This window comes from Asterias amurensis, chromosome 17 (genome assembly GCF_032118995.1).
Source record: "Asterias amurensis chromosome 17, ASM3211899v1".
Lineage (NCBI taxonomy): Eukaryota > Metazoa > Echinodermata > Asteroidea > Forcipulatida > Asteriidae > Asterias > Asterias amurensis.
In genome coordinates this window covers 15,175,723-15,200,465 of record NC_092664.1, presented here as the reverse complement: position 1 = coordinate 15,200,465, position 24,743 = coordinate 15,175,723, and the positions used below count along the sequence as shown (strand labels likewise).

The 24,743-nt window shown below is 38.2% G+C and overlaps 3 protein-coding genes across 4 annotated transcripts in view; 2 read left to right on the top strand and 1 right to left on the bottom strand.

The window, feature by feature from the left end:
- Positions 1-234: 234 nt before the first annotated feature.
- On the bottom strand, positions 235-16,765 carry LOC139949816 (endoplasmic reticulum-Golgi intermediate compartment protein 3-like). Its single transcript, XM_071948357.1, has 11 exons — positions 16,543-16,765; positions 13,635-13,705; positions 10,876-10,963; positions 9,789-9,952; positions 7,691-7,761; positions 7,090-7,255; positions 6,742-6,831; positions 5,633-5,729; positions 4,018-4,225; positions 2,973-3,028; positions 235-2,476 (listed from the first exon to the last, which is right to left on the bottom strand). Exons 1-11 carry the CDS (start codon positions 16,637-16,639, stop codon positions 2,397-2,399), a joined length of 1,188 nt encoding a protein of 395 aa, XP_071804458.1. The 5' UTR covers positions 16,640-16,765; the 3' UTR covers positions 235-2,396.
- A 271-nt stretch (positions 16,766-17,036) lies between these two features.
- Positions 17,037-24,743, top strand: part of LOC139949578 (uncharacterized) — a 222,733-nt gene continuing 215,026 nt past the window's right edge. The window contains exons 1-5 of the mRNA XM_071947978.1: positions 17,037-17,126; positions 18,676-18,838; positions 19,326-19,533; positions 20,361-20,478; positions 21,908-22,071. Of these exons, the coding sequence (XP_071804079.1) occupies positions 17,101-17,126; positions 18,676-18,838; positions 19,326-19,533; positions 20,361-20,478; positions 21,908-22,071 (679 nt within the window). The 5' untranslated portion in view covers positions 17,037-17,100. The remainder of the gene's footprint in view (positions 17,127-18,675; positions 18,839-19,325; positions 19,534-20,360; positions 20,479-21,907; positions 22,072-24,743) is intronic.
- Positions 23,892-24,743, top strand: part of LOC139949577 (growth hormone secretagogue receptor type 1-like) — a 206,504-nt gene continuing 205,652 nt past the window's right edge. For both annotated transcript variants that reach the window (XM_071947976.1, XM_071947977.1), the window contains exon 1: positions 23,892-24,169. The gene's annotated coding sequence lies outside the window, so the exon portion shown is untranslated. The remainder of the gene's footprint in view (positions 24,170-24,743) is intronic.

Here is a 24,743-nt window from a genome sequence, read left to right as displayed (position 1 = left end):
CGCATGCGTGAATGTAATTGGCATTTATTGGGATAGGTCAATTGAAGCAGCCACTTACCACTGCACATTCAGATTGTACATTGGGGTATAAATAGCCAGGTAGTTTACATTATAATGAACACATGATAAAATCAACCAATGTATGATGAATTTGGAAAGCTTTAACAAATAAAACAAACAAATTAAACTTTGTTGAGTTAATTTTGTGGCATTGTATTTTGCCTATTTTATTAATGATACTACTTTTCTAGAGTATTTTATTAGAGAATTTTAAAAAGACCAAGTATTTACACCCGATGGAATACCCTTTTATTAAGTAGCATCTGAATAACTACATGTGCGCAGAGCCCAGTTTCATAGAGTTGCAAAAGCTGTGCACACTATTGGTAATTACTCGAAATAATTATTAGCATAAAAACTTATTTTGGTAACGAGTAATGGGGAGCTGTTGATGGTATAAAACACTGTTAGAAATAGTCTCCCTCTGAAGTAACATATTTTTTCGAGAAAGAAGTAATTTTCTACAAATTTGATTTCGAGACCTCAGACTTGGAATTTGAGGTCTCGAAATCAAGCATCTGAAAGCACACACAACTTCGAGTGACAAGGGTGTTTTTTTCTTTCATTATTATCTCGCAACTTTGACGACCGATTGAGCTCAAATTTTCACATGTTTGTTATTGTATGTATATGTTGAGATACACCAAGTGAGAAGACTGGTCTTCGACAATTACAAATAGTGTCCACTGTATTTAAGCAGAAAATATTGCTTAACAATTGTCTTCTAAGTAAAAACTAGCAGGATTCCGGTCCCAAATTGTAGCACAGTTTGAGTGAATTCAACACATTTTCACATACTGGGAAACCTTGCTGGGCAATTTGATTGAACTCTACAAGTTTTCCCATACTTGCAGTATTTTATGCTTTAAAAACAGCTTTATAAAATATGGCAAAGGTCTCATCTTCAGAGTCAAAATGCAGGTGCTGTTTTGATGATGTTGACATTTTGATCAGAGTGTCCAAGCATTTCATATACAATGTACATAATGCAAAATTGTTCACAATCCTTACAAACAATGATGAAAAACAGACATGTTAAATATTGTACCGAAAATAATTATTATGTCTCACAAAAAAGATTAATAATTCAAAGGATGATACGAAAAAGAACCAAGTTAAATTTTGCTTAGAGGGTGTAGTAGGGGCGTTTTTACTTCACGCCCTTTTGATTAATACAGATGTGATGAACGACCTTAAATACCACTGACCAAACGAATGCATCTCTACTGGGCCCAATTTCATAGAGCTGCTAAGCACAAAAATCTGTTTACCATGAAATTTCTTCCCACATGAAAACAGGATTTCCAATCAAATTTTCCATTTGTTGCATATTGCTTGTTACTGGTATTCAGCTGTTGTTTGCTTATCCTGAAAAAAATCATGTGGAAATTTGGCTGGTAAAATAAATTTCATGCTAGGCAAATTTTTGTGCTAAGCAGCTCTATGAAATTGGGCCCTGATGGCAAAACCTTAATACACATAAAAAAAAATCTAACATGCGCATGTTCCATGCAGCACGCAATCTGGAGATTTTTGGCGACACTAGGTGGCGGCAGACTTCCAGGTGAATCCATTGTTCTTGGCAAAAATGCAGTAGTATGCCAAAAAAAAAATGGAAAGTTAACTGGTATGTCTGCTGCCACCTAGTGTTTCCAATTCTCCAGTTTCATAATCGGTGTAATAATAGTATCAGATAAAATATAACAACAGAAGAGAGAAAAATCAAAACAAAAACAATCGTTTACTTTATCAAATTTATCCACAATCTTTTGAAATAAAGACTTAAGAAGCCTTGCAAAAAACAGAAAAAACACATAAATTATTGTGTTCATGATTGAAGCTCACCGGTAATGAGTGTGACAAATTGTATCAATCACCATAAATAGAAACCTACAAGTTTGATCATAACAAGATATGGCGTGTTGTGCAGAGCAGACTCGAGTTCTTGGCCCAATTTCATGGCTCTGCTTACCGCCAAATTTTGCTATCACCATTCTCAACTTAATGTGCAAGCGCAGAATTTCTGCGCTAGCTATGTAAGTGAAAAGGTCTAGTAACAGGGAGTACGCACATGCGCACAAGCCAAAAGTCGCTGCTAACCTGGGAATTGCACTTCACGTAAGTGCAGAATTACCTGCTTCGGCAAGCGCCGATTCTTTGCTTACTGTAAGCAGAGCCATGAAATTGGGCTCTGGTGGCTGAGCAAGGCACTTGAACAAACTGTTTGTTTTAGGAGCTAGACGAACAAAGATTTCTTTGTGTTGAGATCTCAATTTGAGCATGTTGTATCAAATGTTGGTAGATATCGACATGTACATACAGACTAGCAGCCAATGTTATAATGCCTTGCCCAGGTCAATCTTCTTTTGTATTGCTCTTGCAGAGTGGTAGATTAAAGAATCGATCAGACCGGCAACTGTGTATCAAAGATACAAAACAAGAATCAGACATCAATTTTGTTCATAGTCATTAAATTTTATATGTTTTCATGAAATGCATACAATAATACGTCATGTCAGTGCAAAATGTTGAATCTCTTAAAAAAGTGCACTTTACTTACATGTACACGTGAGTTTAAAATTGTCACAACATCTTAAAATTTACCAGATGTACATGTACCCACAAAACATGTCGCGCTGAGATACAACTGATTTGCACAGAGCATTCCAAATCCATTCCTTTATAAGATAAAGTTTCTGTGCTGGGGTGACAAATTTATCTTGAATGACCGAAACACCTTTCATGAATTGTTTTTTTTATTAATATTGCTTTTACTCTTACACTGATGTTTGTAAAGCACTGAATACTCAGTACTTCAACCCCCCCCCCACCCCCCAAGTCCTGTAAAAAAAATCCCTGATTGAACATCTATTACAATCTTTGTTTCTTTTGTAATTTTCAATTCTACGTACCCGTGAAGACTCCTCCGATTATGGCACACACTCCAGTTAAGAAATGCATGAATGATCTGAAAGGGAAAATGAGAGATCAATAATAAAATCTGAAACTATCATTCTGACAACATTTGTTTTCCACACTCTACAATTTGTGTTGAAGGCAGTGGACACTATTGGTAATCACTCAAAATAATTTTTAGCATAAAACATTTGTTGATAACGAGTAATGGGGAGCTGTTGATGGTATAAAACATTGTTAGAAACGGCTCCCTATGAAGAACCTTAGTTTTCAAGAAAGAAGTAATTTTCCACGAATTTGATTTAGAGACCTCAGATTTAGGTTTTTAGGTCTTGAAATCAAGCATATGAAAGCACACAACTTCGTGTGACAAGGGTGCTTTTTCTTTTCATTATTATCTCGCAACTTCGACACCAATTGAGCTCAAATTTTCACATATTTGTTATTTCATGAATATGTTGAGATACACCAAGTGAAAAGACTGGACTATGACAATTACCAATAGTGTCCAGTGTCTTTAATGTCTTTTTTAATACCGGTACATATTGGATATTTTAATTTTTTACATCAATTTTTTTATTGAGATATCACCTAACATCACACCACCAAGGACAGCCACTTCAAGGTGAGGGCTACATTCATCTGATTTCAGCTGTAAACCAATATCAACTGCAACCTACTCCTGGGACTGAAACAGGAGTTAACTTCTTCAAAGTCTGTAAGGATGTAGGCATGGGTATCATCCACTGTAGGAGCCTCGCCGGTAGAGCAGAATGCACGACCTTCCCAACTTTTGACAAGGCAATTATGGTTAAGTGCCTTGCTCAAGGGCACGACAGTCATGACCAGGATTTGAACCCACACTCTGCACTGCCAACAACACCAGAGCTTGGGTCCGATGAACTAGACCACTCGGGCACGACACACCAAGGCCTAAAAAAGTTTTCCGAAATAATACTGTAAGTGGGCATGGAAATTATTTTAGAATAAGGACCCTAAAGTGTCAAAGAGAGTTCTTACATGTATAAGGCAAAATTTTACCTGTGTTTTTCGGTGAATTTGACCATAAGCGGCGACAGCTCATACAGAACAAAGATACCCGGTAGTCCCTGCTCCCCACTCAGGTTCATAATGGAGACTTGTTTCTCATGCTTCGTGATGGAATACTGGTTGGACCTGGTGGCCAGACCATTTACGTTGATGTACGTTGTCGGCACTACCTTCACGAAATACTGGTACATGGTGGAGCCTGTGCACATAGAAAATAGAAATGTTATTTTTTTATCAAAAAATGATCTTTGTTAAGAATAACAACTTAGATACGTTCAACACCAAATGGGAGCCTTTTGTATTGCTATGTTCTAATTAAATGCCATGCATATCATCAATTTCCTGTTTTTGCTATTTGCCAATTCTCTTTTAAGTAGATCGTTGGTTGTACCAGTAGTTTGTGTAGCTTTGTACATTGAAGAATCTTGAATAAAATTCCCCCTCCAGGAAAAAAAATAAAATAAAGAAAAAAATAATAATATGAATGTCATATTCTTAAAAAACAAACAAAAAACAAACAAACAAGCAAAGCAACAAAACAACCACTAGCATAAGTAGGAGTTGAAACTTTTGCATGATGGAAATACGATATGGAAAGTTTGCGGTAACACCATGTAATGACTACCTCTAAATGAGTTGGGGGTGGTTCTGAAAAGAACCGTTGGTTTCAACTTAACGTTCCGATCGGTATGCTCTGATTGTCTTCAGAAAGCTGGACTCTGATGCTATGACGGCATGTTATGTATGCCATTGATTATTAATCCTTTTGCCAGTAATAACAATAATAATAATAGACCGTTTTTATATAGCGCTTTTCACGCCGGAGGGCGTCTCAATATTACCCCTGGTCACCGGGCCTTAAATCATTCTTTAAACCATCTTAGCTCCCTGGGGAGTATACAGCCTGTGCGACAAATACATGTGCTACTCGGCTAAACCAATCACAAGAACCACCTCTGCCCTCACAGGTACCCATTTACCCCTGGGTGGAGAGAAGCAATTATAGTTAAGTGTCTTGCTCAGGGACACAAGTGTCACGACCGGGATTCGAACTCACACTCTGCTGAACAGAAGCATCAACGCTCGAGTTCGGTGCTCTTATCCACTCGGCCACGACACCCCATATCCCATATATTAAACCGATTAAAGCAGTTGGACACTTTCGGTTTTGAAGCCACCCTGGGCGCAGACATGTTTGATGTGTTGCGTGACTACGATTGATTTTAATTTTAAGAGAACACACATTGCCGCTGTTTTTTTGCACTATTTGTGTACGTCCGCACTACCAAAACTGTAAGTTCAACTTGATTGACATACTAAAAAAGTATATGTGCCTTTTAAACATGACGCACATGACGCTCGCAGTTTCTACGCTTATCAGCAGGTTGTGCGTTCACATTTGCTGCACTTTTTGGTTCGATGACACACAGAAAAGAAAAAACTGCACTATTATGCAAATTAATAGCCGTATAACTGCCATACAAAATTTCAAGCTTTTGTATTGGTTTGTACATGGATGCGCCCACACGGCTTCAAAACCTTAGTGGGTGTGTAACAGGGTGTTAGCGCTCTAGTCATTTTATGTAGCTCTATGGGTCTGACATACCTCTACGATCTGTAATAACAGTGTTGTCCAATGGGTTTTCCATACCAGGGTACTCCATTCCAAACGACATATGCTTAATGTGATGTGTCATATTGAACTGTAAGAAAAAGAAGGGAAAAAATACATACATGCACATGTTCAAAAATAATCTTGGGGTTGTGTATACATAGAAAAAAAAAAGGATTATTTTCTTTCCGTTTTTTGTTCTGAACCCATATCCCCCGGACTGGTGACCAGGGCTCGATTTCACAAAGCAATAAAATCCATCGTAAGACAAATTCATCACACTTAATTAAGCAACTACGACTGATTTGCAGTTGCGATCAATTTTAGCTCTTTGTGAAATCGGCCCCAGTGCCAATTGTCATGGCTCTGCTTACCAATAAAAATCTGCGCTTACGATCACTATTCTCAGCTTACTGCGCAAGTGCCTAAATTCTGTGCTAGCTGTGGAAGCAAAGACTGTCTAGTATTGTGGAGTACTCAAGCACTCAAACATTCCTTGCTAACCTGTGAAATTATGTTTGACATAAGCGCAGAATTCCTTGCTTCAGCAGTAAACGCCGTTTTCTTCGCTTTTGGTAAGCAGAGCCATGAAATTGGCCCAGTCCTGTTACTACACGGAGCCACAATGGATTGCCTCTGCTGCCCCAGGTAACGGTTATAGAACACCAGAAGATAAGGCAAAACATGGGTGGCGTTTGTTTAGCTTCCCTGGGTCGACCCCGGTCTGCCCCGGTATGTTCGAATAGCTTTGACGGGGTTCACCCGGGTCAGCCCCCAGTGCCCTGCTTGTGGAGTGGGTCACTTGAGGTGACCCGAGGTGCATGCCGTCACCACGAGAGGGCAATGTGATTGTTCGATTAGCTCTTGTCAGGGGCTCACCCGAGTGAGCACTCCGGGGTCGACCCAGGGAAGCTAAACGAACGCACCCGAAATTACCAGTACAAATCTATCATCGTACTTTTATTCAATGCTGTACGGAAGTGAACTTTAAACAAATGTCAACATCTATGTCCGGGATTGAAGCAAAACATCTATGTCCGGGATGAAGCAACAGCTTTTGTTCCCCAGCCTAGAATGGTGGGTTGGTGTTGAGGACTACTTACTTTATCTCCGCTGAAGGGCTGCAAATCGTGGACGTGAACGTGATGCTGTTGGAAACTCTTGCCCGGTGCAAAATGAAAATTCCCAGCAACCTGACAGAAAGTAGGAAATTTAAATCACTTAAAAGAAATAGTACTTTGAGTACAAAAAAGCAAGAATATAGAAGTCAAGTTTGCGTTATTTAAAAGATATTAGTGACAATAACAATTTAGGGTTGAAAAATCGATTGGATATGTAAAGCTTACATGTACGTCAAAGCACACTTATCCCATGAAATCAATAGGCCTGTGAGACCAGTTCCGATATAACCCTTGCACATATTAGGGGACCAGTCTAATATATTAACATACCTTGTTAACTTCCAGGTAGCCATACATCTGGCACCCTTCTCCTTTCTGTGAGTCCATCTTATCACTCCAGCCTTCTCGTTGACACTGAGCGATCTCGGTGGCAGTACTAAACGCCCAGCCCTTTTTCCTGTACGCTTCCCGCACATCCTCGCACGTATTGCAACATCTACAAATGACAATGACAAGCATGTGAACAGACTCTTTACTTGGGGTTGTCATTAGGCCTAGGTGACTAGTCGCGACTATTAACTCATTGGTCGAGTCACAACAACTTTTTTTCAACTACTCGGTTAATGGTGCTGCCTTGACTACTACAAGAATTGTTGCGACTGCACCTGCTTGGTGAACCAACTGTGTTGCTCACTACTATTCACGACAACATAATGTACTTACAAAACACAATCAGCTTGTTGGCTACTTCACAGATTTGTTATTTTATACATAATGTTGGGATACACCACGTGAGAATACTGGTGTTTTTAAAAAATAACTTTGCAGGGACTTTGAAGTATGTTGTGTTGTTTGTTAATAAGCTGTACGTAATTCTTGTTGGATTTGGCTGTATAACCTTGATCCCTAGAACAATCACACATAGACTCACTCTTGTTCTTTTGACTCTGCTCCGTAACAGCTTTCACATCTCTTTGGGTCTAACTCATCCTTCTTGGCAAGCTGGATGGAGGGAAGGACAAACAAAGCGTTAAGACACAATGATCTCAATTTTGGTTTTTACCCATACACGGATGTGTGTACGCACTGTATACTCAGTACTTACCCCGAGTCCTGTGAAAAAATATCACAGGCATGTTACTCGGGTGGGATTCGAACCCACGACCCTTGGAATTCTAGAGCAGTGTCTTACCAACTAGACTACTGAGGTTGCCCTGTAGCTAGAGGCAGTTCGAATCCTATGTTTTTGCAGCGGGTACCGCACCGATATAATGGATGTTAAATTTGCATCGGGGATAAAGAATATTAATTTTGGTTTTTACCCATACATCGATGTGTGTTAGCACTGTATACTCAGTACTTTCCTGAAACAAGTGTTGTTTGAAGCTTTGCATGGTGAGGATCATTAAACTTCAAAAAGAACCATTTCTAACGATGTCTTATTACTTTAACAACTCTCCACTGCAACTAAGTTTTAATTGAAGTGTTTGTATTTATCATACAAGTATATGCACCCACCACAGTACAACGTACATATACACAACTACCGCTTGCACCATCACTGACAATTCATATCCTATTTTTTGTATTATTGATGTGGGCTGAGAATTAAATCACAACCCTTATTGAGAAATTCAAAAGAGATTAACCCTAAGAGTCTGTTACATTACCATCAACGATGGCTGCTCTGGAGTCACATGCAACACTAACGACCCAACCAAAAGCACACAACTTAATAACCATGGTGGCAATTAACAAAAAATGTATTTAAAATTTGACAAAACTAGCTCAGACAGTTAGGCATACAATTAAAAATCTATAATAAAAGTATACAAAAAATTAACTACCACTTTGTTTTACACACCAGCAGCAAGAACTTTGTGCAAAAAAACACTGCATATCATTCAACTTCTGTTCCATTCCACTGCTGCACATTGGATGCTGCTGTGTGCATATATTATGCAAATTTGTATACATATGGAGTGCACATTGCGTCAAAAATCAAAACATACAAATATTTGCAGCTATTCTGTCAGTGACAGGTTGAGTAATTCTTGGAGTAATTCTTGTGAAGATAATGTTTATAATTCTTTCAGTTAAATGCACTGTAAACCTGTAATTGTCAAAGACCAGTATTCTTATTTGGTGTGTTTGACCCGACATAAAAATGTGCATAAAATAAAGCATCTGTGAAAATTTTGTCTCACTTGGTCATCAAAGTTTGACTAAAAAATACCCTTGTTCAACAAAATTTGTGTGCTTTCAGATGCTTAAAACAGACTTGATGTCTTTCACATTTGAGTGAGAAATTACCTCTTTCTCAAAAACTATGTTACATCAGACGGAGCAGTTTCTCACAATATTTAACAGGACCTACTATCAACAGCACTCCGTTGTCGCTACCAAGTAATTTTTTATTCAAACCATTATCTTGAGTAATTTCAAATAGTGTCCAGTGCCTTTAAGGCCACAGGGTGATTTCTTTCAGCCAACAACTTGCATTGGTAGAAATAATGGAACAAACTGAATATCTCAGCTTATTTGGAATCCGCACCATTCCAACCTGGAACAGGCTCCCGTTGGAAGCAGTGACAGCACCATCAGTCAAGGTTTTTCAGGCAGTGTTCCTTCCGGAGTTGAGAGACATGCGCCCCACCACAACCCATCCACAGCTTTAAGATGATGAGGATTTTTTTTACTCGCACCTTGTAAAATACTGCACATTCACGGTTGCACAACACGAGCACCCCTATACCACACATTGGACAAGCAGGTAGCTTTCTAGGTGTCATCAAGCATCAAGCTAGCACACAATGCCTGTAACGAACCCAAGAGCAGACATTGACAGATAAGGTTTATCGCGATTCAGAAACGCAATGCATTGTGGGAAGGAATATGGGGCGGTTTCTATGCAGTTTCTACGACTCGTGCACGCAACGCCTAGATACCTTTGTGTGGGTTCAACAGCGCCCTCTCTTGATATTTTGCTATTCGCGATAAACCTGATTGAAAAGTGGAATGAAAGTTACCTTTATAAGTTCCTTGGCAGCGTCCGGATCTTCTTCACCCAGTTTGACTGGCTGTACTTTATCATCGATGGGTTCCCCCTTAGCGTTTATCCTCTGTCTGTAAATGTTGAGATCTACGTCGAGTTGATGCTCCCCCGAAACATCCATTGCATCTAGGCTAAGAACTGAAAATAAAAATACAGAAACATGGAGTAATCATCATTGTGAAGGATCATTGTGAAGGATGATTGTGCTAACAGTGTGTCTGACCTAGTTCCTCCAACCAGGATGTTCGAGCATGCAAGCAGGGCCCAATTTCATAGAGCTGCTAAGCACAAAAAATTGTAAGCATGAAATTTCTTCCTTGGTAAAAACCTGAAAATCACATTGAAATTTGGTTGGTAATCCTGTTTTTATCAAGGAAGAAATGTCATGCTAAGCAAATTGTTGTGCTTAGCAGCTCTATGAAATTGGGCCAAGGCTTCCGGCTTCTTCTCAACCATACACTCTTGATTTGCTGAGATGTAGAGTTAAGAGACATTTCCACAGCTTCATTCCCTGCATCTCTCTGGAACTCCTTGCCTGGTGCATGTTCCCCTCCAGCCAACAATCTAGACTGTTTTAAACCTGTTAAAAGGAATATCAATACTATACTTTCACCTTCCTCAAAGTTGTTTTCATCTTAAATGATTATCTTCAATTGTAGCCTGTTGTTCATGGCGAACTTGCATACAAAATAATCAAAAGTGGCTGGAGAATGTAATCTTCAACCACTTCCTGTCGGTAGTCGGCAAAAATTGTTCGTGCCTAGAATTGTTTTACTTCAAAAATACCTTTATTGCAGATTCAGGCCTGTATTCAAGATGGCCACAGAGGACAGAGGCCTCTGTTGCCCTGGTCCTTAGCCTCTGAGCCGGGACCAAACCCAGACACTGCAAGATTTTGAGCCTGGTTCACCCGACACCACAGCAATATTTCAGATGGGAATACTTCATAGAGGCCTGAATTTGCAACAATTCACACTTTACATCAAAAATTATACGATACAAGCTTTCAAAACACTACCCACTATTTATCATAAAAAAATATTATCTGAAACTCTACTTACAGGCACAAGGCATTCTAGGAAAAATAATATCCATATTTATTCTGAGTTTTTCTCCTCTTGTGTTGTCGACAAACAATTCTGGAATAACCTGGAAGAAAACATACATAAATAAAACAAAATCAATAGTTAAAGTAAAAATAAAGCCATTATATTTAAAAGTATGTACAATTTACATCGGGATAAAGATTATGTGTTTTTATCCTTAAAGGGAAGGTACACGTTTGGTAATTGTCAAAGACCAGTCTTCTCACTTGGTGTATCCCATCATAACCATAAAATAACAGCTAGAAGTCTTTTATTATTTTAGCGAGAAATTACCTCTTGCTAACAAACTACATTACTTCAGAGGGAATCGTTTCCCACAATGTTTTATACTATCAACAGCTCTCCAATGCTCGTTACCAAGTAAGTTTTTATTATTTGTTTTGAGTAATTACCAAACGTATACTTATCCTTTAACACACCCAGGTGTGTAAAGTTAAATGTAAACTCGGTTCTTTCCACCGAGTCCTGTGTGAAACAAAAATCCACAGGCATTACTGTTCCATATAATTTGCCATTTGATATTCTCTTCTCGTATGTCTGGTGAATGTGCATGATGCCTGGTAATTTATGATAACTGTTAACTGCATGAAGTAATTCTATTATTGAGTTTGTACTCTGATGTAAAACCATTTTACAATTAAGCCCTTAGGCTGCAACAAATCAATAGTTTGATTAAATTCAGTTCAAGGCTTGAATAATTGAATTAAATCTAATTATTTATTTACATTTTTCAGATTTTGTGCTGTTGTGCCCTTATTGCCTTGAAATTGAATATCTCACTTCTGTTGTCGTAATGCCAGCTTTTATTTATGTAAGCACAGTGGATGGGATTAGAGATTTTTGGAAAAGGTCAAAACATTGAAATGCCATTAGGGGCCGAGGAGGTGGGCTTAAACATGTTAAAGGAACACGTTGCCTTGGATCGGCCGAGTTGGTCTTTGAAAAGCGTTTGTAACCGTTTTTTTATAAAATGCATATGGGTAGAAAGATGTTGTAAAAGTAGAATACAATGATCCACACAAACATGCCTCGAAATTGCGTGGTTTTCCTTTTACCTTGTCGACTAACACGTCGGCCATTTATGGGGGTCAAAATTTTGACTCCCATAAATGGCCGACCATGTTAGTTCGCACAGTAGAAGGAAAACCACGCAATTTCGCGGCAAACTTGTGTGGATCATTGTATTCTACTTTTAAAACATCTTTCCAACCATATGCATTTTATAAAAAACGGTTACAAACGCTTTTGTTTTGACCAACTCGTCCGATCCAAGGCAACGTGTTCCTTTAAAGAGAGAGTGTACATTTAGTTTTTGAAATTGTTTTATTGTTCAAGTATTAGGTTACACACCTATGCTTTCTGATTAATCAATAGTATGTGTTTCCAGTAGTTTATTTATGATTGTGCTTTATTAATTGTCTGTATTGCATGTATTCAAAATGAATTTCCTACATGGTAGGACCTATAAAAATTGAATTGAATTGAATTGAATTGAATTGAATGATCGGACCACACCTAACTTCTGGCACCCTTTGCGTATTTTCCTAACTTCCTAATCCGAACCCTAACATGTAAATCCTAAAGTTTTTTTTAAGTAGGATTTGAAGCTTTGCATTGTGGAAATCTGATATAGAAAGGTTTGCGGTAACACCACGTAATGACTATCTCTAATGAGTTGGGGTGGTTCTGAAAAGAACCGTTGGTTTCAACTCGACGAGTCGATCAGTAGGTGCCCTATGCTCTGATCGTCTTCTTGAGAAAGGCAGCTTTCTCCAGAAGACAATCAGAGTAGGCCTGGGTGAATTATTCGAATATCCAGTTAATGGCGAATAGGTTTTCCTATCCGTAACTGCGAATGCCTTTTTTTTCTTAACCGGATATCTGCATAGGGCGCGAATACCTATTTACAAACCGGATAATTCTGTAATTACAACCGAGTAACCGGATATTCTTTAATATCCGAATATCCGCGGACGTCGGGCGACAACTGATATGAATGTTTTGTCTGAATCCTTATGAAACTTCTATTAAGACAGCATAAAACAGCATATATTAAGTATTTAACTATGCTCACCTCCGAGAAGAGTTAAAACAATGACATTTCTGACGTAATTTGTTCAAAGATTACAAAAGTTTTCCTTCACGTAGAGTCAATCACGATCAAAAGAAAAAGCAAATCGCCATCTTTAAATTAGATCCGGTCATTTTTATGAATGAACCGAGTGACACTGTCTAAAACTAATATCAGTCTGCCCATAAGATCTCATTCACAAACGAACAGCGCCCTCTAGCGGCAAAAAATAATAATATATATATATATATATTTTTTTTTTAAATAGCGCCCTCTAGCGGCGAAAAAAACTATTCGAATATCCGGTTAATTTCGGATAGTTGGCCAGCGGTATCCGAATAACAAAATTTCACTATTCGCCCAGCACTAAATCAGAGCATACTGATCGAATCGTCGAGTTGAAACCAACGGTTCTTTTCAGAACCACCCGGCCCCAACTAGTACTCATTAGAGATTGTCATTACATGGTGTTACCACAAACCTTTCTATAAAGTTTTGTTTGTAGGATTTTAGGGTTGTTGGAACACGGGAGTATCGATACCTAGAGTAGTCACCAAAATATTAATCCAGGCAGTGTGGCATAAAAATAACAGTAAGCTGTTAATGGTCCTTTCTCTGTACCACTATTAGTATTAGTTCTTACCTCTTTTGTCAAGTAATAGTTGAGTTCTGACATAAACAGCACTGTCATTAGAATGGCACTGATGATGGTAACTGAGAAAGACAGAGTACAAGATTCATTATCAAAAGATACACTGATTGTTCAATCGGAAAGCCGACTTTATGTATCTCAACATGCATAAAATAACAAACCTGTGAAAATTTGAGCTCAATTGGTCTTCGAAGTTGCGAGATAATAATGAAAGAAAAAACAACACCCTTGCCACACAAATGGGAAATCAAATTCGTGGAAAATTACTTCTTTCTCGAACACTACGTTAATTCAGAAGGAGCCAGTTCTCACAATGTTTTATACTATCAACAGCTCTCCATTACTTGTTACCAAGTAAGGTTTTGAGTAATTACCAATAGTCACTGTCCACTGCATTTAAGTTCATACCACCACAGGGTTCTCACCAGGAATTTTCAAAACTACATGTATGGGACATTCTGAAATCTGAACCCAACTTTTGTATGTTTGACCAACATGACCAAAGGATACTGTCAAATTGAAACAAATAGGACAAATTATTATCTGGTGTTTTGTTTTTAAAAGCCCTTGTGTGCAATCTGGAGCATTCTCAATGGTTTCATGGCGCAAAGAATATAACAAATTTAAACAACAGTACAGTTTGTAGCCGGCTCAGGTGGATACAACAGAAAACAAGTACAATAAGCTAAATGAATGAAACCAAGACTACAACCCTTTGTCAAAGCTTACACATGAAGAAGAGGTCATTGACTTTCGTAACGCCACCATAGGTAATTTTAATAGTAATCTATCTTTATGGTGATTAATGTGGGCTGAGATATAATCTCTGCCCTGCTTGAGAAATTCAAAAGAGATAAAACCTAAGAGTCTGTGGTAAATCATTACCATACTACAACCAATACAAACTAACAGACCAACCAAAATGATACAACTTTATACCCATGGTGTCGGGAAAAATTATTAAAAGTTTGTCGACCACAGATTTTACCAAATTAGCTGAAAGTTAACGCATTGTACTACACACTTCATAAAAAAAGTATTTAATAACTACCATATTGTATGACACATTAACTTAGCAAGAAAGTTTGTGCAAACAACCAAGCATTTACACCACATTTCAATTATGTTCCTTCCTGATGCAGCGTGCATAATTATGCAAATTTTCATGAGTATGGAGTGCACATTGCATCAAAAATAAAAAAACTAATATTTGTGTGCAGATATTCTGTCTATGATTTTTGTTCTTCTTTGCCACAAACTACATGCCTGGGGAGTAATACTTCCCTTGTTTAGATGGTGTTTGTGATTAATCTTGAGTCACATATTCTTAAGCGTTCAATTTCCCAGAAGGTGATTTTCGTTTGTTAAGCTGAAGATTTTCCAAACCGTCTGTGACAAATAAATGTGTCACGCAAGGTAGATGCACAGTGGACAGGATTGCTACAAGTAGCAACATAAAAATTATGTAATTGAAACAAATTATCAGTGTTTTAGTCAAAGGATAAATTAATATAATAAGGCAAAGTTTGGGATCCGTAATTATTGATTATTGATTTTAATGGAAAGATTGAAACATTAAAGCATTTAAAAAGGAGGGTATATCATATAGTATAAGCCTTTTTTGATATTTACTTATGATTTACTTAAACAAAAAAAAAGAGGGCTTAGCTAACAGAGGCTGGCCTGCAGTAGGTGGTATAGAAATACCTAGTTAAGTTAAGTAACACTATTATTCAAAATCAAATATCTATTTTGTTAGGGCAATAAAAACCTACTTATAAACTTATGGTATTTTCATTAAAATTTGCAACGGTTTGAGAAATGAATTCCTTCAATTTTCATTTAAAGGAACACGTTGCCTTGGATCGGTCGAGTTGGTCTTTGAAAAGCGTTTGTAACCGTTTTTTATAAAATGCATATGGGTAGAAAGATGTTGTAAAAGTAGAATACAATGATCCACACAAACATGCCTCGAAATTGGGTGGTTTTCCTTTTACCTCGTCGACTAACACGTCGGCCATTTATGGGGGTCAAAATTTTGACTCCCATAAATGGCCGACCATGTTAGTTCGCACAGTAGAAGGAAAACCACGCAATTTCGAGGCAAACTTGTGTGGATCATTGTATTCTACTTTTATAACATCTTTCCAACCATATGCATTTTATAAAAAACGGTTACAAACGCTTTTGCTTTGACCAACTCGTCCGATCCAAGGCAACGTGTTCCTTTTAAGACAGTGGACACTATTGGTAATTGTCAAAGACTAGTCTTCAGTGTTCACAGTTGGTGTATCTCAACATATGCAAAAAATTAACAAACCTGTGAAAATTTGAGCTCAATCGGTCGTCAAAGTTGCGAGATAATAATGAAAGAAGAAAAAAAACCTCGTGATTGTCACACTGTCACACAAAGTTGTGTGCTTGATTTCGAGACCTCAAATGCTAAACTTGAGGTCTCAATTTCAAATTCGTGGAAAATTACTTCTTTCTCGAAAACTAAGTCACTTCAGAGGGCTTGCTGTTTCTCACAATGTTTTACACTATCATTATCAATAATCAACCTCTCCCCATTATGAATTGATTATTATTAATATAATAAAATACTCGTAGTCGTAATCAAGAAAGGTTTTATGATGATAATTATTTTGAGTAATTACCAATAAAAAGAATAGTGTCCACTTCCTTTAATTAAGAAATGTGTACTTACTTAGAAAGAGAGATTCAATTCAAATATGTTTTATTCTCACTCTAGTTTTAGCCGGAGCATGATGGTATTTCTACCTCCATGGCCAGATAGAGAGAATGAGAGAGAATGTGTACAAAAATCTCCGTATCCTGACTTCTAGTCTAACTAAGCTAGCCCACCACTTTTTCATTTGGATTGGATTTTGGAACTTACCTGCCGCTCCACCAAATGTCTTAACCCTAAAATCATCCAAAGTTTTAGGATATGCATCGAACTGGCGTAATCTACTTAACACATTCTTCGTATCCATGATGTCGACAGTGCAGTACTATTTAAATTAACGATAGAATTTCAATCACAATTTTGCGTGCTCCGTGTTTCCTCAACAGCCGGCCTGTGTGTATTACCGGCAAATCTTACGTGTTGTTCCAACCGGTGCACCACACTGAATTGACTGCTGAAATAAATACCAAAATACAACTTTCTTTTAAAAACAAAACTAAAATTGCCCCAAATTAAACAAAATATCATTATCTAGATTTAAAAATATAATATTTAACATGTTTTATAGGTTATACAAAATATTATAACATTTTGGTTATATTTTAAGGTGTGCATTTTATTACAAACGCCTATTTTGCAAAGACGACGAAACCTCTGCCACCACTGGAGGGCGCACTTTTAAATTAAAAGCCAAAGTACGAGAGAGCATCCTGTTGTCTGCTGTCACTTTTTAGTCTCCGCAGTTTTCCCCCAGTTTTTACCTTAAAAATGACGGCTGCTATTGCGACCTCGAGGTAGGTGGAAGTATTCGTATTTGTACTTTTGTTTTTGGTTCACTTAAACCTGCAAATATGTAAACATTTGTAGAAATTGCTGCTGACGACTAATGTTTTTAATAAGTAAACTTTTCAAAGTTGCGAAAGAAGAACCCGCCCCTTTTTGCAAAAATGCAAACATGGCCATGTGCGCATTATTTGAACTGAACGTTACCTGGGCTAAACTGAACGTCTGCTTTTAAAAGTACCATTCTGAGCGTAGTGCTAGTGGTAGCTAGAATATAGATGTAGCCCACTACTCTCTGACCATTATGAAGCTCTAGATAAATTATGACAGCTGGCTAAATTATTAGTTTGTAATGTTATTTTGTAAATTTAGTAATGTAAATTTTTACAATGTGTTGTGTTGTGTTGTCTTGTCTTTACTGCACAAACCGCTGCCACTGGGCTATAAACGTGCAGACCCTCATGCATGCATGCTCCTACTCAAATGTAATGTTTACAAGGAGGGACTTAAAATTATTAATATTAGCGTCAGGGGCTGATTTAACTTGTGGCGGGAGTGAGTTCCAGATTGGTATAGTTCTTGGATACAATATTAAAACTTACAAGGTGTAACGGTAGCAGTCTTTGTTTGATGAGATGGTGTTATAATTTAGGGTCTGATTTTGACGAGTTGTAGGTCTGTTCCGTTGGTTGCAGCGAAGATTACTAATGTTGGTTGGAGTTTTATGGAGTGCGTTTCTTTGTAAAGTGTAGTAAGTCTAGATGATGCGGCGTCTTTGAAGTGTATCCCATTTGAGGTCCTGTAGCATTTCCGTTACACTACTGGTCTTGCGATAATTGCTTTTGACAAATCTGGCTGCTCTTCGTTGAACTTTTTTGAGGTTGTTGATTTGAATTTATTGTTGAGGATCCCAAATAGCACTACAGTATTCAAGCTTCAAACAAGAGTTTTATAAGCTATTTCTTTAGTGGCTTTGGTACAGTTCCATAAATTTCGCTTGAGCAGTCCAAGGACTTTGTTTGAGACTTTGAGACTTTGTTTGTGTGTAACTGCTGAGAATTTGAATTGATTTGTTTATATTGAATGTGTAGCCTAAATTCGTAACACTTTTAATTTTAAGAATATATATGTTGGTATATTGCTATTGTTTCTACATACTACTGCTGCGCTGGAGCTGACTGAAGTATCAAATCATACAGAAGGACACGGCAGATGCCTGCTCCTTTTCAGTTTTTTTCCCCCAGATCTATAAATAAATGTTTTATTTATATATAAAAAATTAGTACAGCTGGAAGCATTTGTACAAGAATGATGATGGACAAGAATAGATTTTAAACATGAGTTGAAAAGAATTGAATGGGGCCATAGACATAATGATAATAATCACTGATATATCACTTCGCTATCTAGTAAAGTTAGCAAAGTCCACGAAACGTTTTTTTAGATAAACTATTAGTTTAAGGACATTTTGTATGTTGAAACTGCCATGGTGGAAATTTTGCGTCATTTGGAATCAATTGATTATTTACAATCAATGTTTTTTTTTTCCCCTTTTCTCAGGGAACTCAAGAATAAAGAGACAGGTCTGGACATATCAGTTCCGGAGTATCGAGAAGTGAGTGGAATGCTGACTAAGTATGAGGAGTACCATGTGATTGTCATTACAAGGCTTTCACACTTCAAGACGATCAGGAACAAAACGGACGACACTGTACAGTTTATGGTACGTGTTAGTCTGAGTGTGAAATAAATGACTTGTTTAGCATCCTTCCTTACAGGTGGTCAGTTTGGGTAGTGGTGTCTTGCCACGTCTTTCACCTTTGGGAACCTGGTTCGAATTTCACCGGGGGCACTGTTGATTGGGTTTTCTGTCCATACTTGACTGCGTGGGCTTTCTTTGGAAATCAGTTTCCTGGATATTCATCCCAAATCTTAAACTAAATGTCTTAATTGTTAGTTTGCTCTCTTGTCGTTTGGCTCCTGAAGACGAGCAGAGTATACTGTTCGAAATGTAGAGACCAAACCGGTTCTTTTCAGAGCCACCACTCCTTCAAAAGAGATTTACTCATGGTTGGTACCCGCAAGTTTACTATTCACATTTATATTTATATTGGCCTAGTTACTCTAATAAGAGTGTTAAGAATATATTATCCAAATCCAAAAACAGCAGGTCGCTAAAGATTTCAATAAAACTTTAATATAAATTCCAGGTTACAAAGAAATACGGTGAATTTGAAGCTCTACACAAAACCCTGACGGAGCGTTTCCCAGCGACGATCTTTCCTGACATGCCGCGTAAGTTGTTCATGATGAAGGACAGTACTCCGCAACAGAGGCGCTCATGTTTTGACAGCATCATGCGTTTCATCGCCTCCAACACAAAAGTTTGCTCTAGCGCTCCTGTTCTGCAATTTCTCGGTAATTATTGCTTTTTTTTTCATTCCTGTTCACATGATGTCCCCTCCCTCCAAATCTCCTCTAAAGGGTGTTTTATTCTTGTTTCTTTTGTATTTTTCTCTGCTCTCCTTTTGCCAGATGTCCTCTACTCAATCTTCCCCTAAGTTGGTTTAACTGATGTCCCCCCCATAAAAAAAAATCGCCCTATTTATTTCCTCTGCCCCCTTTGCCTGGCGTCCACGACCAATCCTTTACCTAGGTTGGTTTTGTGCCCTGCAATGTCTACATGTTTTTCTTTTTCTTTGTCCTCTTGGCGGGATGTCCCCTCCCCCTATCTCCCTTATCTAGGTTGGTTTTATGTTCTGCAATCTGCATTTTCTTTGTATTTTTGCCTGTCTGCGTGTCCCCTCCTACAATATTCCCTAAGTTTTATTTTAGTCTTGTGTTTTGTGCTCAGCCACAATCATGGATACACATTTTTGTGTGTCCATCTAATGAATAACAGTTGGAAAACCATTGATGTAGCAGTTTTTTAACATGCTATTTCATATATTTCAATTAATAATGGCAGTATCGATGATGCATAAAAAGACCTTGAGTTTGTCAAAAACAAGATCTGCAGAGAGTTACTCAATTGGTGTTCATTTGTTGTCTTTGTTCTTTGTAGCAAAAAAAAATACCCAAGATTGTGGCTGTGCACTTATCTGCAATCTGTAATCTGAGGTTAAAAAATGACAACTGAGAAAACTATGTAAAGAGGGGAGGAGGAAGGTGTTGCATCCCCACAGTCTACCCAGTTTCTATGACTGGTCATTTTTGTAACTGTAGTGTTTTTTAACGTCTTACAGGTGTAAATCCAGACAAAGTGAATGAGCTTGAAAAGGACCAAGACTCGACTCAAACTGATGAGGCAGACAGTAAAAGCGCAGCATCAAGTTCAACGTGGAAACGGAGTACCGTATCAAGGTACAGCAACATTAACAATCATGAGGCTTAAAAAAGGGAGCCATTTCTGGTGTGTATTGCCCTGCCAAAAGGTGCAGTTTTGGATGTGTGGCAGATGGTAGACTTGTATACAAGCCATGAATGTTTATCGCGGTGATAGTAAAAGTTGTGGTTGTGGCGTAATGATTCATGTCTCCGCGATCGAATACTGCTCTCACGGGATCACTGCTCTCCCGCGAAGCTGCTGGCTGCTGACTACTCCCCCATACAGCCCAGAGCAGTAGGCTCGCGGGGGCCAGCAGTCTTGCAAGATCATTGGCAGTGGTGCGGGAATCGTGGAGAGATTGGGAACGCTATCACCGCGACAAACATTTAAAGACTTGTCCACAAGTCTAGTCGTGTGGTGGTGGTGGAGAAGCCCACTAAACTCAACTTTATTGTATTTTGGCCCAATGTCATGGCTGTGCTTACCATAAGAACTAGTGCTTATGGAAACAGGGATTCCTAGTTGGTTTCATTGTGGGTTGCCCTTGTTTCTTGATAGGGGCATTCACTTATATTTTTCTTGATTTGATTGGTTTTGGGTGGGGGAATGAATGGAAATAGGGGTTTGGGTTGGAGACGTTACAAAGATTCTAAATTGTCTGTGTAAATCTTTTCTCAAGAAACATGAGGCAAAGTGACTGGGTATGTTGTAAATAGCTGGGTTTGAAAACAGAAAAAATGACTGGAGCAGGACTTGAATCAGCAACCTCTAGACTATTTTATCAGTGTTCTACCAACTGAGCTATGCAGCCCTATGTTGGCAGTCTCCCTATTACTATTAGTCAATATCTTTATCCAGGGGTGCCGGTCAGAAGCCATTTGCCGTAACTGCCGTGTGGCCAGGGATCATACCTTTCTTTTCATTCTTAATAAATAGGGTAGATGGCCTTAGCTTTCGATCCAAACCGGACCTTCTTCAGAGGCATAAAACAAGTACAAACAAATACATATCAATTTATAGAAAAAGAGAAGGAAAAGGGATTAAGAGAAGGATCCAGAAAGAAGCAGGAAAATAACAGCCAATGAAAGTTTCTATTTCAGAAACAATCAGTGGCTATGAACTGATAGGAGTAAAGTGGCGAGGACAAAGGATGTTTAGAATGAAAGGATGGACTACTGGACCATAAAAGTGGTGAATGCATTGTTCGATGACAATGCAGGGAAACATGAAAGGATAGAATTAGAGAGCAAGTTGCATCGTGATGCAACTAACAATGGTCAATTAATAAAGAATAGCAAGATCAAAGGTAGGATGGTATTAAAAATAGCTACGAGGGACCTGTGGAAAAAGTGGGGGGGGGGGGTTACTTACATGATTCTTCCATGGTTATAGTAACACATTTATAAAAACAACTTAAACAAATTAATTTATACTTTTTATTTCTTTTTATTCTTCATAATAAAGTTCGGGAAGCCAGCAGTCAAGCTTGTTCAGTGATGACGTAGAGGATGAGTTTGACTTCTTCAAAGAAACGTCAGGAGGACCAGGAAACAGCAATGAGTTGCTCGATGAGGACGACCTGTTCTCCACAAACCCAAACACAGCGTCGAGCTTAGCGGACAAGAAGGGTAAGTGCTCCTGTCAAGGAGCCACTGTGAGTGGTGTGTGAGGAGAGAAAGGCTGTTCAGACATGGCAGATTGGGTTGAATGTCCCTTGTTCTGTGGTATGAGTTGAGCCCCCAAGTACAGATGATGCAGAGAGGTAATGGATATAAGTGGAGAAAAGAATACTTTGAAAAATTCCCAAAGGCTGTTGCAAGTTTGTCTGAGAGGAGTGTGCTGTAAGGAAGCTGTAAGTACGGAAGGTTGACTTTGTCCGAAAAGTCTGCCCCGAAGCGGCGTGCCCTCCAAACCCAACCCCACCCCCCCTTTCTGTTCACACAAATAAATTTTGGATCTAATTGAAATTAAAAAAAGCTTTAAAGCTTATAATTGCAAAGTTATATTTTCAAACACTCTTTTTTTCCCAAGCCTATCAAACTCCAAAAGGTTGAAAAAGTACTGTGTTGACTCGCAGCAAAGCTGTTTTTACAAAGCCTTTAATAGGCTCTTTAGGAAATAAAAGCCTCCAAACTTTGTTGTTTGATGTCCCGACTTATCAGCATCGAAAATCTAAATAACTTGTCTAAGCCGAAGTCAGAGCCTAAGCCAAGACACACAAGCCAGAGCCCACGGCGAAGTCGCAGTTTCCAAAAGGGCCATTTCGTTTTGCTCAAAATCACGATCAATTCATGGAAACTTAAGCTAGACAAACTTGATAGACGGAAACACAAAATATTTGCAAGACAAACAATTTCCTTTATAAACCAGAACCACAAAATCACAATATCATCAAATCAAACACAGTCATTGATCTCAGCCCACCTTGGTTTTCTTTGATATTGAAACATGCTTCAAGGAGATTTTAAGAACTTAAGATGGAAATATGGATAATCTACAGGTAACTTGGTCTGGTCAACACACAGGGGTAAGTGTTTGGTATTTTATTTTTCAAACTGCTTTTGTTTATTATTTATTTTATTATTGTCAGTATCTACGTGAAGCTACCTCCTGTGCAATATTTATTTGAAAAATGTTTATTTGCAGTACAAAATGGTTGGGGGATAAATCCTGTGCTCGGTGAGACAAGTTTTATTTGGAAATTTTATTTGGAAATTTATTTAAGTTGGTTATGGCCTATAGTTGTTTTGGGAGGCATGTGATTTACGTTAATGCTGCGTTCTTTTATAATTTGTGAAACAGGGTTATGTTAAATAAATCTATACAGAAGTGGGAATATAAAACCATCATTCTCCAGAAGACGATCTGAGCATACTGATCGAAACGTCGAGTTAAACCAACGGTTCTTTTCAGAACCACCCCAACTCATTTAGAGATAGTCATTACATGGTGTTACCGCAAACTCTTCTATATAATATAAAACCTGATACCCTTGTTAATGTGTACTATGTTAATGGGTTTACATGGTGTAAAGGACAGCTTAGGCTGAAAAAGCTAATATTTGCCATATCAAATCAATCATAGCCTTAAGACCTGCAATTTTCGCTAAAAAATGGTGGTCAATCGTTTTTCAAATGACCTAATCCTCCTTACCGGTAGACCACAATGGTTGATACAGGTGTCTTTAGGTGAATGCATGCAAGGAATTCCATCTTGATGTTATGTTTTGACGTATGAGTAGTTTGAAGTTTATTGTCCTGTAGGTGGACCTTGGATATGACTTTGAGGATCATGTGATTTTCCAAACTTGTAACTCATCGAAAAACAGAATGCTCCACTCAACTCAGTTTCACCTTATTGAATGGAACATTCCATTTCTCAACTCGTGAAAATATTCCAATCATCGCACTCATTTAAACATTATTTTATTATATTTCCATACTGTAGAGATTCACACAATAAGCACAGTGTTTTCTCCACATTGCTTTCCGTAGCTGATCAATGTACCATTTTCCCATCAGGGCAAAAAGTTCATAATGCCAGAGAATTACAACTTGACTGCATTTTAATGCTGAAGTCATTGACACGGCATTTGAAGTTAGTGTTGAGAGACTTTTTCAACCATGTGTGCAGTGATGTGAGGAGGCCCTCTTGTGTTAGAGGATTGCCGACTCTGGAGAGTTCTCCTTGGTGACTGGTAGCTCTATCGTTACTGAAACCAGAAAGGTGTGTAGTAAAAATCAATGGATTCTTGGATTGAAAATATTGACTTTTTGAAGAATGTTTAAAGCATGTGAATACCATAGGTAATAGTAAAAGACTAAATTGAATGTTTGATTTAAACCAATTAATAAATCCACTGACTGATTGCCATTCAAAGTGTGATGACCTTGGGGAGTCATATTCATTGATATCCTAAACATATATCTAAAAGGAGGCTCATCAGGTCTCAGCAATGGTTTTTTTTGAGGTGCACAAAAACTATTTGCACTCAAGTATTAAGCACATAAAATAGACATGGCCATGTGACTCTACTGGCAATCAGGATAAACTGTCCAAGGTATTTATGAATCGAAAAGAGGAGGGGGGGGGGCATCATAGACGTGCCTTCCAGCCTCGGTGCGGTTATAATTAGCTAGAGTGTACGAGACATACGCAAGGTGGCTGCACCATGACTTAAAGTGTCTTTACACAATGACACAGTTTCCTCTTGTATCCCACTCTGTCGTCGGTAAGAATCAATCAGTCGGTGTAAAGGACAAGGCTACTACTACAGAGTCCTTGCAACCAGTCTGTAGTA

Coding starts and splice junctions, on each gene's coding strand:
- LOC139949816 (XM_071948357.1), bottom strand. CDS start 16,639: ATGGATACGAAGAATGTGTTAAGTAGATTACGCCAGTTCGATGCATAT. Junction 10,964..13,634: donor ACTATTACTTGACAAAAGAG/GTAAGAACTAAT, acceptor GTTTTCTTCCAG/GTTATTCCAGAATTGTTTGT. Junction 4,226..5,632: donor TGTTATTACAGATCGTAGAG/GTATGTCAGACC, acceptor CTATGTGCACAG/GCTCCACCATGTACCAGTAT.